Source organism: Solanum pennellii, chromosome 11 (assembly GCF_001406875.1).
Source record: "Solanum pennellii chromosome 11, SPENNV200".
NCBI lineage: Eukaryota > Viridiplantae > Streptophyta > Magnoliopsida > Solanales > Solanaceae > Solanum > Solanum pennellii.
Window position 1 is genome coordinate 25,032,295 of NC_028647.1, and position 14,583 is coordinate 25,046,877.

General features: G+C 34.3%; 2 protein-coding genes across 2 annotated transcripts in view; both read left to right on the plus strand.

Annotated features, from left to right (window-relative positions):
* Nucleotides 1-880: 880 nt before the first annotated feature.
* LOC107003767 lies at nt 881-2,423 on the plus strand. Its single transcript, XM_015202051.1, has 4 exons — nt 881-1,072; nt 1,196-1,268; nt 1,397-1,711; nt 1,900-2,423. Exons 1-4 carry the CDS (start codon nt 881-883, stop codon nt 2,421-2,423), a joined length of 1,104 nt encoding a protein of 367 aa, XP_015057537.1.
* An 8,052-nt stretch (nt 2,424-10,475) lies between these two features.
* Nucleotides 10,476-14,583, plus strand: part of LOC107003768 — a 9,686-nt gene continuing 5,578 nt past the window's right edge. The window contains exons 1-6 of the mRNA XM_015202052.1: nt 10,476-10,547; nt 10,637-10,910; nt 11,792-12,009; nt 12,099-12,256; nt 12,331-12,619; nt 12,701-12,767. Coding sequence (XP_015057538.1) covers nt 10,476-10,547; nt 10,637-10,910; nt 11,792-12,009; nt 12,099-12,256; nt 12,331-12,619; nt 12,701-12,767 — 1,078 coding nt within the window. The remainder of the gene's footprint in view (nt 10,548-10,636; nt 10,911-11,791; nt 12,010-12,098; nt 12,257-12,330; nt 12,620-12,700; nt 12,768-14,583) is intronic.

Sequence of the window (14,583 nt, forward strand, 5' to 3'; positions counted from 1 at the left end):
GGACTTCAAAGAATTTCTGATCGACACCCAAGTTTTATGTCTATGACATATCCACTAATACACCCATATGGTGAAGATGGATATAACGTTGGAATAAATTTGGGAGATTTCATCGACAAGACTTACAAGAGACAAAAATTAACAATGAGAGACTTCTATTGCTTTAGAATACAACAAAGACTTAACGAGGGTAAGACTCTCTTACTAGCTGGTAGACTATTACAACAATACATTGTTGACGGTTACATGGCAATCGAGGAAGAAAGATTTCGTTATATACGGAATAATCAACCAAAACTCAGAGCTGATCTTTACTCTGGCTTAATGGATGTCATTCTTCGTGGTGATTCAGATTGTTCTTTGGTAGGAAAAACAGTTATCTTACCTTCATCTCACACTGGAGGACCTCGCTATCGGGCACAAAATAATCAAGATGCAATGGCAATTTGGAGGTGGGATGGATATCCAGATTTGTTCCTCACTTTCAAATGCAATCCAAAGTGGCCCGAAATAAACGAAATGCTTCGCTTATAGAACAATCTGGTGATGATAACAGGGTGGACATTATATGTAGAGTGTTCCAAATCAAGTTATTCCAATTAATGCAAGATCTGGAAAAGCAACAACCTTTTGGAAAAATAATTGCATGTAAGTTCAAACTTCAACATACTAATAGAATACATCAGTTATTAATTCAAGCGTTTACATTTTGCTAAAAAAACAAATGATTACTTTACCGGCATCCTAACAAACACATTATACCTTTAACTCTGCAGGTTTATATACAATTGAGTTTAAGAAAAGAGGACTACCTCATGCACATATACTACTCTTCTTGCATCCTACATTAAAAAGTCCATCTATAGATCATATCAACACAATGATAACAGCTGAAATACCCGATATGGAAGTTGACCCTGATGGTTATAAAGCTGTAAAGAACTACATGATGCATGGACCTTGTGGAGACCTCAATCCAGGATGCCCATGTATAAAGCAAGGAAAATGCACCAAGCATTTTCCAAAGAAGTTCAATAATCAAACAACTTTTGATACAGATGGGTTCCCATTNGTGGGCTGGATATCCAGATTTGTTCCTCACTTTCACATGCAATCCAAAGTGGCCCGAAATAAACGAAATGCTTCGCTTAATAGAACAATCTGGTGATGATAACAGGGTGGACATTATATGTAGAGTGTTCCAAATCAAGTTATTCCAATTAATGCAAGATCTGAAAAGCAACAACCTTTTGGAAAAATAATTGCATGTAAGTTTAAACTTCAACATACTAACATATTACATCAGTTATTAATTCAAGCGTTTACATTTTGCTAAAAAAACAAATGATTACTTTACCGGCATCCTAACAAACACATTATACCTTTAACTCTGCAGGTTTATATACAATTGAGTTTCAGAAAAGAGGACTACCTCATGCACATATACTACTCTTCCTGCATCCTACATTAAAAAGTCCATCTATAGATCATATCAACACAATGATAACAGCTGAAATACCCGATATGGAAGTAGACCCTGATGGTTATAAAGCTGTAAAGAACTACATGATGCATGGACCTTGTGGAGACCTCAATCCAGGATGCCCATGTATAAAGCAAGGAAAATGCACCAAGCATTTTCCAAAGAAGTTCAATAATCAAACAACTTTTGATACAGATGGGTTCCCATTTTATAGGAGAAGAAACACAGGTACAAAAGTCAATAAAAATAATGTCTTTTTAGATAACAGATATGTCGTCCCTTATAACGAAATTTGATTGTCAAATTTGATGCACATATAAATGTCGAGTTGTGCAATTACTCAAGATCAGTGAAGTACCTATTTAAATATGTCAATAAGGGATCTGATAGAGCAACAATTGGTATTGAATGCTCAGATACTCCAATAGAACATGATGAGATCAAAAAATATCTAGATTGTAGATTCATATCAGCTACAGAAGCTTGCTGGAGGATCTTTTCGTTTGACATACATCATAGACAGCCAACAGTTGAGTGTTTGCCATTCCATTTACAAGGAGAAAACACCATAGTATTCCAAGAAGAAAGGTGTCCTGAAAGCATACTAAACAGACCCGACATAGTAAAAACAAAATTCACGGAATGGTTTGAGGCAAACAAAGAATATGAGGATGCGCGAGAGCTAACATATTCAGATTTTCCTACACGTTGGGTCTGGGACGCAACATGCAAAAGATGGACTAGAAGAAAAAAAGGGAAGTCAGTTGGTAGAATTTACTTCGCACATCCTGCAAGTGGAGAACGATTTTACATGAGAATGCTACTTAATTTTGTCAAAGGAAGCACTTCTTTTGAAAGCATCAGAACAATTAATGGAGTTTGGTATGATACTTATAAGGAGGCATGCTATGCATTGGGATTATTGGAGGATGATAAATAATGGAATGACTGGTTGGCTGAAGCTGCATGTTGGGCATCAGGAAATGAGTTGAGAAATCTATTTGTGACGATACTAATTCACTGTCAAGTGTCTGATTCGTCCAAACTTTGGAGGAGCAACTATGAAATTTTATCAGAAGATATAACATCATTACAACGAAAGAGATTTCAATTGGAAGATTTAAAGTTAAATGAAAAACAACTTGAATCATATACGTTATTTGAGATAGAAACCATACTTCTGAAGATAGGAAAAAGTTTAAAAGACATACATGGAATGCCACTTCCAGATTCTACTTTGATGAATGACACAGGGAATCGCCTAATCAATAAGGAACTAGAATATGACAAACGTTTCTTAAAGGAAGTACATGATAAATCATTCGCTCTTTTAAATGATTGTCAAAAGATATCTTATGAAGCAGTAATAAAATCAGTTGCTAACGAAGAAGGACACTTATTTTTTATAAATGGGCATGGTTGTACCGGGAAGACATTTTTATGGAATACAATAATTTCTAGGCTGAGATCAGAATCAAAACTAGTTCTTTCAGTTGCTACTTCTTGAATAGCCGCTTTGTTATTACCAAATGGCAGGACAACACATTCACGATTCCATATTCCTTTGGACATTAGTGCAGAATCAACTTGTGAAATAAGACAAGGAAGCCAGTTAGCCGAACTACTTTTGAAAACATCTTTAATCATTTGGGATGAAGCGCCAATGGAAAATAATTTTTTTTTGAAGCCTTAGATAGGACCTTGCGAGATATCCTCCGATCAAAATATGAAAAAAGCGCAGACAAACCATTTGGAGGCCTTACAATCGTATTTGGTGGTGATTTTCATCAAATACTACCGGTGATTCCAAAAGGAACACGAGCTGATATTTTAGATGCATCACTCAACTCCTCATATTTGTGGCCATTCTTTACATTTATGAGCTGAAACAAAATATGCGACTTTGTTGTGGAAGAGCATCTGATTCTGAAGCCGCTGAAGTTACTACTTTCGACAAATGGTTATTACAAATTGGGGATGGATCCTTTTATAGTGATGTTGACAATGAACTTATTAAAGTGCCTACTGATATATATATAATGCCATCCAATGATCCAATCGGATCAATCGTCGACGCAGTTTACCCGTCCGTCTTGCAGAAGTACAATGACCCAACATATTTGCAAGAAAGAGCAATACTTACTCCTAAAATTGAAATGGTCCATGAATTGAATGATACAATTATGAAAATGATTCAAGGTGAAGGAAGAACATATTTTAGCTCTGACAATGTGTGTAAAGCAAGTGTGAACACTAATGATGAAGATCTATTGTACCCAACGGAATTTTTAAATAGCTTAAGATTTCCAGGAATTCCTAATCATGAAGTACAGTTAAAAGTAGGCACTCCAGTAATGCTTCTGAGGAATCTAAATCAAAGTGAAGGACTATGCAACGAAATAATATTGATTGTCATACATCTTGGTAACTGATCTACTAGTGCAAATATCATCTCCGGAAAAAACATTGGCTCGAAAATAACAATACCAAGAATTATTATGTCTCCTAATGATTCAAAGTGGCCATTCAAGTTATATAGACGTCAACTTCCTTTAGCACCATGTTTCGCTATGACAATTAATAAAAGTCAAGGACTGTCTCTTAACCATGTTGGATTATATCTTCCTAAACAAGTATTCACTCATGGCCAATTATATGTAGCACTATCCCGAGTAACAAAAGACAAGGATTAACTATTCTAAGTATTGACGACGACATGGAAGATCCTATATCGTTTACACAGAAGTATTTCAAAATATATGCCCTTAAAGATGAAATAGAAATGAGGTATTTCCTTATTTCATCCCATCTTTTTATTTTATTATGCAAATTCATAACTGTTCAACTAACAGTGCTCTGTTTTGGAACAAATAGGTATACTTGAAGATTAATGATGTAGATGAAGTACCAGGAGGTCACACAAACACTATATAACTTGAGGAATTTCCATTTGTCCTAATCTAGATGGACAGAGTTACTTCGTACTTATTGACGATGGGCGCCTGGGAGATATTATGTGAAATTAGTCAAGGTGTGTGCAACCTGACCCGGATACCATGGTTATCGAAACAATATGTGCATAATTGTACATACAAAAGTGATTAAACCAAGGGTTTGCTGGTTTAGGGAGTACCCTTCTTTCATGTTTTAGGTATCAACTCATTCTCTTAGCATGAAATGAATGTTCTTCTCCCATCTGTCTGGATATTCTTGTGCAATCGAGAAGAAGCATTGAGTATTGCAGAGACCTATTCTTGATTAACAGAATGAAAATGGGAGGAGTTGTGTTATAGTTTTGCTTTATTACTAACTTGGGTTCTCTATGCTGGAACTTCACATGATGAGTGCAACTAAGCATGATTTTTCAGCGATTCTTAAAAATTTGGTCTGTCTCAGAAGTTAGGGTACTCACCTTCGCAAAAACAAGTGTTTTCTTTGATTTATTTATTTTAGTTGCTAAGGTAAAAAAATATCATCGTTCAACATTAACCTTTTTAACATTCCTCAGGAGCTTAATGATCAATGACTTTCACAAAATGAATCAACTCACTAATGGCTTCTGATGTCTGGATGTCGCCCATAGCCAGGATGACACAGAAACTCTTGGGGGAACTGAGACAATAAATTAAAGTGGTAACGACTGGTAGCAAAAATTAAAAATATGTGTCTTCATCTGACTAAGATTTGTAGATCAATAGATGTGTTGAAAATGAATAGTTCAATAATTGAATGGTCAATAGGAAAAGAAGGGAATAATAGTTATGAGTATTTCAGGACGTCGATGAGTTTATTCTTCCCGGCTTGTAGTTTATCTTTCAATTAAAATAGTAACAGGAGAATATATAGAGCTGCATATTGATAATCAGTACTGGAATGACGACATTGAGGTGTTAACATGAACTGTTTGGTAAGTTCTTCCATACTTTACCCAAATGTCCCTTTTGTGTATAACTTCTAATTGAGTGCTAACAATCGCTTATTAGTGCCTTTCAGAGTTGGCTTATGGTACCAAAAACACAAACATTTTAACTAACCATGTGAAGAAATGACAATTTGTGAACTCTGCAGTTAAGGCAAGGAATTTCATTAGGATCTTCAAAGTAAGCGTCCTCTATGTCAATTTTTGGTGCTTTTATTTTCTTTTGCTCAGATCTCTCGTCTTGCCGGCACTTCTATAATAGGAGCTGAATTGATCAATTTCTGATTCTCCACTGGTTGTTGATTACCCAAAGGTAATGGCAGAGGCACGTGAGTGAAATTTTCCCTTGGATTGTTGTTAGTGGCTTTCTGTTCTGTTGCACTGACAATGCTTTTCTCTTTCGGCACGGGAAGGGCAAGTTTTGTACTGAATGAGGCATTTTTATTAGGTCAAGTTTATGAAATACAATGTATCTAAATGTTTAAATTTTTAAATAGATAAAATAGTAATAAAAGCTACGACTTGTGTGTATTTTTATTAGCTGATTTAGCAAATGTTACAAAATATAAGCATCATATGCTTGGTGTGTGATATTTAGACTCTTAGTGTGTTCAATTCCATCGTGTGTACTTTTAATTAACTGCACATCGATGTGTTATTCATGTCAAGTTAGATGTTGATTTAGACTAATTAATGCTGCAGGTGAATTTGCAGCAGATGATGTCATGGTTGGTTTTATACTAATAATTTTGTGTTTCAGGTTGGGGTTGCTGAGATGAAAGTAGCTATTGAAAAAACAGGAGGATTAGTTGTTCTAGCGGAAAGCTTTGGTCATTCTGTTTTCAAAGATTCTTTCAAGCAAATCTTTGAAGATGGTGAACAATCTCTTGGGCAGTCCTTCAAGTAAGCTTCTCAAGATATTATGTCTCATTTGCAAAGGACACTAATTTGCTATGTTTTCAGTATTGTTGTTTTGAATGTGGAACCAATTTTAACTTTATGTCCGGGACTTTTTCTAGCAAGACGCACTAAAGTTAAAAGTATCTATGATACAAGATATACTTGTCTGGAGGTTGTTCAAAGCTCTCAATTCTCAAGTACTAATATGACTTTTAGTTAAATGTAGAATTTAACTACTTGTATCTCAATTAGAAGTTCAGCCAAAATATGTTGCTTCTAGCAACGTCTCAAAACAAAAATCTCACTCCAGAATCTGAATTTTCAGCATGTGGATTGTGATGGTTTTCAATAGACTTTTTTCTGTTGTGCAGACCCTTATTGTGTACTCTTGGATTTTGCATACTAGATTGATTTCTAATAATTGTGGCACTTAATACAAACAGGTCATAGCAGAAAGGCTTTCGGAGGAATAAATAGGAGGCCTAAAGCAGTTGTTCAAAATAATCGACACAGATAGCAGTGGTACAATCACATATGAGGAACTGAAAGATGGTTTGAAAAGAGTTGGATCTGACCTAGGAGAGTCCGACATCAAGGCTCTGATGAAAGCGGCACTTGCTAATTTCATTTGTTTTAGAATATCTATAGATCTGTCAAAATGCATTTCAGTTATATTTTACAAAACCATTTGGCACATAGATTGTGCATGATCAGATAAAAGCATGAGAATTTGGCTGCACACATTAGCCACTAGGTACTGTTTATTGATCCTACCTGCTTACAGGATACAGTAATTCTAAAGCGCGAGTGGGAACAACAGTCCAAGATTTTAGTCCCTCTAAAATAAGTAGCAAAATGACGCGGCGAGATATGTTTTTGCAGGCTGACTTTGACAACAGTGGCACGATTGACTACGGTGAATTCATTGCTGCAACAGTGCATTTGAATAAGATGGAGAGAGAGGAGAATCTGCTTGCTGCATTCTCCTACTTTGACAAAGATGGGATTGCTGCAACATTACATTTGAATAAGATGGAGAGAGAGGAGAATCTGCTTGCTGCATTCTCCTACTTTGACAAAGATGGCAGTGGTTATATCACAACTGATGAGCTTCAACAGGCTTGCGTAGAATTTGGCCTTGGTGATGTTAAATTGGAACCTAACATAGGTTACATACCTCATGACATATCACATAAGATTGAAAGGTATTATCCAATACAATAAGCAGTTTTCTTGCTTCTACAAATGTATGTTGTGGTGGCCTTGGCCCAAAATACCTCACATATTTGACCTGTGCACCTCACCCTCATTGAGTCCAGAATGTGTGTATCATGTGAAGTTGTGTTATGCCTTATAAAGCCCTTCACTTTCCTTTCCCACTCCAACGTGAGTCGCTAAAGTGTCATAACTAATATGCACCCCTTCTTGAGGAGCTTGTCATCCTAAAATCTGTCTGTCCTTCTCTTTGACCCAACCTCATCAACCAGCCCTCCGTCATGGGCATCACATTTCTGAGTTAAGTCAAGCTAATATATTTTTCTGTTTGGCAGGATGGACGCATAGATTATGGCGAATTTGCAACAATGATGAAGAAGGGAAATATAGGATTTGCTGCTAGAACAATGAGAGGCAATTTGAATTTTAACTTGGCTGATGCACTTGGAGCAAGTGACAGTGAGAAAAAAGAATAGAAGGTTTCTACTTCTATATACATTTTTTTATCTAAGAAAATATCAATTCAACTCATCGATAACATAATATATCAAAAAATGCATATTATTAGGAAATGTATCATACCAACATTATATTTATATTGTTAGGTATCTAACTCTTTAATTCTAGCATGATTGTTTACCAGACCAAGCTGATAAAACACGTTGGACCAACCGATAACCGGAGGAGGTCAAGTAGGCTTTCAACCAGATGAGAGGAGTCAAGTAGAGATGTGTTTGCCAAGACAATGTTGGACTATTACCAGCATATATTGGTGCTCTATTATTTTGTGATGGTAGATAGATTTAGTGCTATAGTAGCAAAATTTCAGTTGTTGCTACTCTCAACAACAACATGCCCAGTATCTTTCCACGAGCAAGATCTGGCGAGGGTGGGATGTAAACAAACGTTACTCCTACCTTTGCTAGTTTATCTTATGTAATTTGAGGAAAATTGAAAAAATAACGTGTTGGTACTTGGTACCTAATTATAAAGTTAAAGCTTGATGTTAGCTGAATGAAAGCTTTATGTCCAGCTCTCTTAATTATAAAAAGGTTGTTTGCCTGAAACATGGAAGTCATTATAGGAATGGATCCCTAGCTACAATCAGGAATAAGAAGAAGATATCACTGAAACTAGGAGGAGGGAGGATCAATAGATATAGATTGACACTATAATTTAGATAGATTGTGGGTGTTACTCATTTTCCATTATACTGGTAACTAGATTGCTCATCCTTTGGCTAGATAGCGTAATATTTCAAAAGACAGTACTTGATGTAGACTTAGCTAAAAGTCGAGTGCAGATGAAGACTCTTAGTCAATGATCTTGCAGTATGGATATCATTAATCAGCTGGTTAATTTAAGAAGCCATCTAAAAAATGGATGCATCTAAAATAGTAATATGCTAACCTTGCAAATGCACTTGCAAAGTGTCTGCATTCTCCTCTCAACAATTGTACCTAACTAATCTCTCTTTAGATTCTCTTTTTGGATACCAAGGAATCATTAGGTCCTTAATCTCTAAATTATCATCGTGTCACTAACAATGGGTGTTGGATAATGTTAGGTGCCACATAATACTTCCTTAGTAGATAGACTTTAAGGATGAAATTTTCTTGAGTATAGAGTTGCCAATACAATTAAATTCAGAATATGTACACATCTAAAACGTAAGCTGGAGAATTATAGGGTCAATTAACTTGATCCAAACATAACCTCGACATGTTGATACTAAGTATCTGTACAATATGATGAGGTTAATAATGTTTTCTCCTAATGATCTATACTGCTGCATAAAAAGTTCTTTGATGAGGAAGAAAAAGGAGTACATATTCAAAAAATGTTTGGTTATATAGGGTTGTGTACACTTGTGACCATGTGGTGGTTTGGTAAGATTTGATCCTTTTGCCATAATGCTAAGTAGTTCTAATTTGCATATACAACAAACAGTCTCTTTCATTTGCACTTTTGGAATGCTTTGTTGTCGTCTTCTGAAAATAAGTTCTTTCTCCTTGTTTTCCAGTTCAGGTTTAAGGTTGAGGAAAAAAAATATCTTTAACGTTGTGAACAAGAAAAGTTGCAATACGATAGACTCCAATATAGTCCATATGTAGTTCATGAAAATCTGATAAAGACAGATATAATTTAGGCCATTTTCTTATCAGACAAGCCATGCTTAGTTAGGTTAGAATATACGACAGAGTCTCATACTCGACCTGAAATCTCTTGGCGACAATATGTGTCATATAGGACTTTTGGTAGGTAAATCTAGATAAATGCAATTTCGAAATGATTAAACTCATTAATGTGTACTACTTTGTAATCTCTATGACTTTTGTTACTCTGGAAGTTCTCAACTACGTATCCATTATTGATTCGTAATTATTCCACCATATAATAGATAAATAAATCACATAAAAATTACCCCACAATATAATTGATTAGCTCCAGCCACATTTCACCTATTAAATACAAATAATATTTAATTACATTAAAATCCAGTCCTATCTATCCAAATTAAATGACCCAATTGAATATACATGACTATAATGACTCAATTCAGCCGTTTTAAAAACATCCAAACGTATCCAATTCTTGCTGAGCTTCTCCCTCTCAAGAACGTTCTTCTCATATCTACTCTCAACCTTCTACCTCCCAAGAATCTAAGAGACAGGTTTTCATAAAACTCATTGTTTATTCTTCCTTATTTGTAACTCTAAATGTATTAAATTATGTATTAATCTGTGATAATTGCTCTGCTAATTACTCTACTGATTTACTCTCCCCTTTCATAACCCTAATTCTTGTAGTATATATACATGGGTAGTGAATCATTCCCATATTCAAATTTACATTGTCTCTATTTCTTTTAATTGAGTTTTAACAATGACGATTTCTTTTCTTTCATAATTGGTTACTGGTAGAGATGATTTTACAATAAGAGTAAGAATTTGTAGAATGTGGAACGCCATTAATCTCAAGAAAAATGGTGAGCTTATCAGTATGGATATGATATTTATCGATGAAAAGGTACATTTCTGATTGATTCATTTACCAAATATCATATTTTTTGGGTAGTTTCAATTATCAAATTACTTACTAATTACTTTTGCTATCAGGGTAATTTGATGCATGGTATAATTAGGAAAAATCAGGTTAACAGGCTCAAAGACAAGTTGAATGAAGGTTCTGTATTTATCATCAAGAACTTCATAGTTGTTGAAAGCATCGGGGGATATAGACCTGTTCAAAACTCATTGAAAATCATTTTCTTTGCCTCAACTGCAATCAAGAATTTGTCTGAAGATATTGTTGAAATTCCAATAAATGGTTTTGAATTTATTAATCCAGATGTGATTGACTCAAGGGTGAACAAAAACATTGTCCTATCAGGTCTATATTTATATTTAAAGTATTACCTATTACATTTTAAGGTATACTTAGCTGCACAACTTATTAATAAAAAACTCATGATATTGTGTTTGATGACATTCATGACCTTCATATATATTTTAAAATTTCTATCACATACTTAATAAAATTAATAATATTGAAAAAGGAAGAACTTCATCATTTCAAATGCTATATTCAAGAGAAACACTTAGTATAAAAAGGAAGAAAAAGAAAGACTATGGATAAACTAGGCATTGAAATTTAACTGGTGCCTATCACATTACAGATTGATGATCTAACCTCCGCTGTGTATAAATATTAAATAATACCCTAAACTGTTTGAATGCGAGTCTTATATACGATTCTTCATCTTCAATAATCATAGATGTGGTTGGTTGGTTGTTTATTTACGTGTAAATGCTAAATAATTGCCTAAACTATTCAAATACAACACTTGCATATGAATCTTCCTCTTCAATTTTCGTAGATGTTGTTGGTTGTTTATATGGAATTGGTGATATCGAGAGTGTTGGTTAAAAATGGAAGAAGAGGGATATCCACATTCTTACTGATTAGTAAGTCACTCATCTCATTTTAAGTTGTTTTACTTTGTTATCTCCTTACCATAAAATTATTTGATTATTGATTTATGGTTTCTATGCATAGATTGGCTAATTACCTTATGAGAAGAATTTGGGGAGAAGTTTTGTCCTAATTTGTATAACAATGATGCTGGCCCATATATAGTGATAGTGAATTCTACAACAGTGAAGGAATTTCGTGGTAATTGTTACCGATTTAGTTGTACTTACTAGCAATTTAACTTCAAGTGTTTTGAAGAAATGACATGCTTTCATTTTTAACCCATACATTGATAATAGGTGAGGTTAGCTTCTCCACCACCTATGCAAGCAAAATATATGTGAATCTTGATATAGATTACATAAGATCTTTGGCTCCAAAATTTTCCACCATGTCCACAGAAGCTCAAATTATAAAAAGCTCTAATGTTAACAGTCTTCCTCGTGAGGAAGAGATGTTTTTGAACCGTATGGACATTAAGGAGTTGTTGGAGGCTGAGTGGAGCTCTGAACTACAGGTTCTTTTCATATTAGGCTTCTCATATTATTGGTTTACCATTTAAACATGATCATTACACTATTTCATGATATTTAGTTAAAATTGCAGGAATACATTGTTACAGTGAAGAACAAGGTAATAGAAATATATAACTATTTTGGTTGGTACTACATTTCATGCAATGTGTGCTCGAAGAAGATTGAACCAACAAATAGTATTTATCGATGCCACAATTGCAATAAAGATTGCAAATTTCCTTTGGTCAGGTAACCATTTACGAAGGACTGTGAATTAGGTTTCTATATGTTGTGAATGAATCTAACTTATTATGTAAACATAGGTACAAGATGCACCTAAAAGTGACAGATAGGACCGCAGACACTACTTTTATCTTATTTAATGCGGTGGCTGAGAAACTCCTTGATACATCAGCTCACATCAACAAGCTTACTACAACTAACAATGATGTGCCTGTCCAAGTCCAAAGCCTTTGCGGGAAAGAATTTGTTTTTAAACTGAGATTAAATCACTATAATTTGAAAGAAGGTCTTGAGAATTTTACAATATCAAAGCTTTGGATTTCAGATGATAATTTGGAAGTACAATACAAACTAAGGAAAGAAGAAAAGGTATTGCAATATAGACTATGAGTTTGTAATTTACAATTACGTTTACTTTGTAATTTATTTTTCATATTGTTCTTCTTCCAGGGAAGAACTTATCCAAAAATGAAACCGACCCAAAGATCAGGGAACCAACGGATGGACCAAACATATGGTAATTACATGTAATGTTTTAATATAATAATTCAAATCATTTTAAGGATTAACATGGTTAATAAATATGTTGATAAATTTACTTTTTGAAGAACAATCAGGTATCTGTTGATGTGTTGTCTTGACTGACTTGGAAGATTATGAGGATGAAGTACATGTAACTAATGGTGCTAAGAGTAGAAAACGAATAAACCTAATCATAGATGATGAGCAATTAAGCATTCAAGACACAAATAAGGTCAAGAAGTAAAGGGATTATTGTTGGTCATAAATGACGAGGAATAAGTGTTCATCACACAAATAAGTTGAAGAAGTAGAGGGATAATTGTTGCTTCTGATTGTTTTCTGTTTTTTGAGCTAAGTTTAGTTGTTTCGTCCTTTTATAATTTACACTTTAGTATAATAACTAGCCACCTTGAGCTTAGTTAAGTTACTTCGTCCTTTTACCATTTTAAGTTTAGTTTAATAAGTAGCTCCATGTTGTTCGTAGTGATAATTTCATACTTGTATGGTTTTATCCAACCTTAGACAACTTATATTATTAATCTATTTCGTTATTTGCATATGATGTCACTGTCAACAAAATCGGATCTGTTTCTTCTTCAATTATATATCCTTATATCAGTTGCCATGTTGCTCAATTCATTCCTTTGGTGCTTGCTATCTAGCCGTACGTACAGAGTTGTACTCTTTCCTACTATTCATTTTACAGCCACTTATTCTTGCAAAATTAAAATAGAGTATGGGATAACTATGACATATAAGCAAGCTTGGTCAACCCACAGAAGAGGCCTGCAAGATATATATGAAAATTTCAATGAAGGGTACTTCCATATCGTGAGCAAATAAAAAAGATAACTTCAGAAATAAAAATAGGGTTGTGGATGTAGATGAGTTAATTCTTCCCGGCTGGTAGTTTTTCATTAAATTAAAATGAGAAGTGTTAAATACATGAGAATATATAGAGCTGCATATTATTTATCAGTACTGGAATGACGACATTGAGGTGCTAACATAAATTGTAATTTAAGTGGATATTTAACCATGGATGACTTAGTTTCTTAAAATTGTCTTCCATAAGTTGTCTTTAACTATAAAACTTAACACATAGAGGTATTTGATGTCACATTTACTTTTGGATTTGTGTTGTTGAAGAGGAGATGCTTTAGGTATTTATACACCTGACAAATGATGGTATCCACCCCATCCACGAGATAACTTCCGAACAAAATAACTTAGTTACTTGTAATTTCCTTCTGCCAGTTGCATTTGAGGAATAATTTCAAGTAGGTGTTGACTCATGGATGACTTATTTCTTATAATTGTCTTCCATAAGTTGCCTTTAAGACTAAGACTAAACACATATAAGTAGTTGTTGTTACAATCAATTTTGGGTTTATGTTGTTGAAGAGGATACCAACATATTGCAGATTATTAAAAAAAATCAGGCAGTCGGATAAGAAAGGCAAGAAGGAACCTTATTAAGTGAACTGCATTGAGTATTGCAAAGACCTATTCATGCTTAACAAGATGGAAATGGGAGGAGTTGTGTTATATTTTATGCGTTATTACTTATTTGGGTTCTCTATGTTGGAGCTCGACATGATGAGTGCAACTAAGCATGATATTTTCAGTGATTCTTAAAAGTTGATCTGTCTCAGAAGTTAGAGTACTCACCTTCGCAAAAACAAGTGTTTTTTTTTTGTTTCTAAGGTAAAAAACATCATCGTTCAACATTAACCTTCTTTCCATTCCTGAAACTTATACAGAAATACTACAATGGATAAGACAAATAAGGATCGCCCCCAAATAATCAA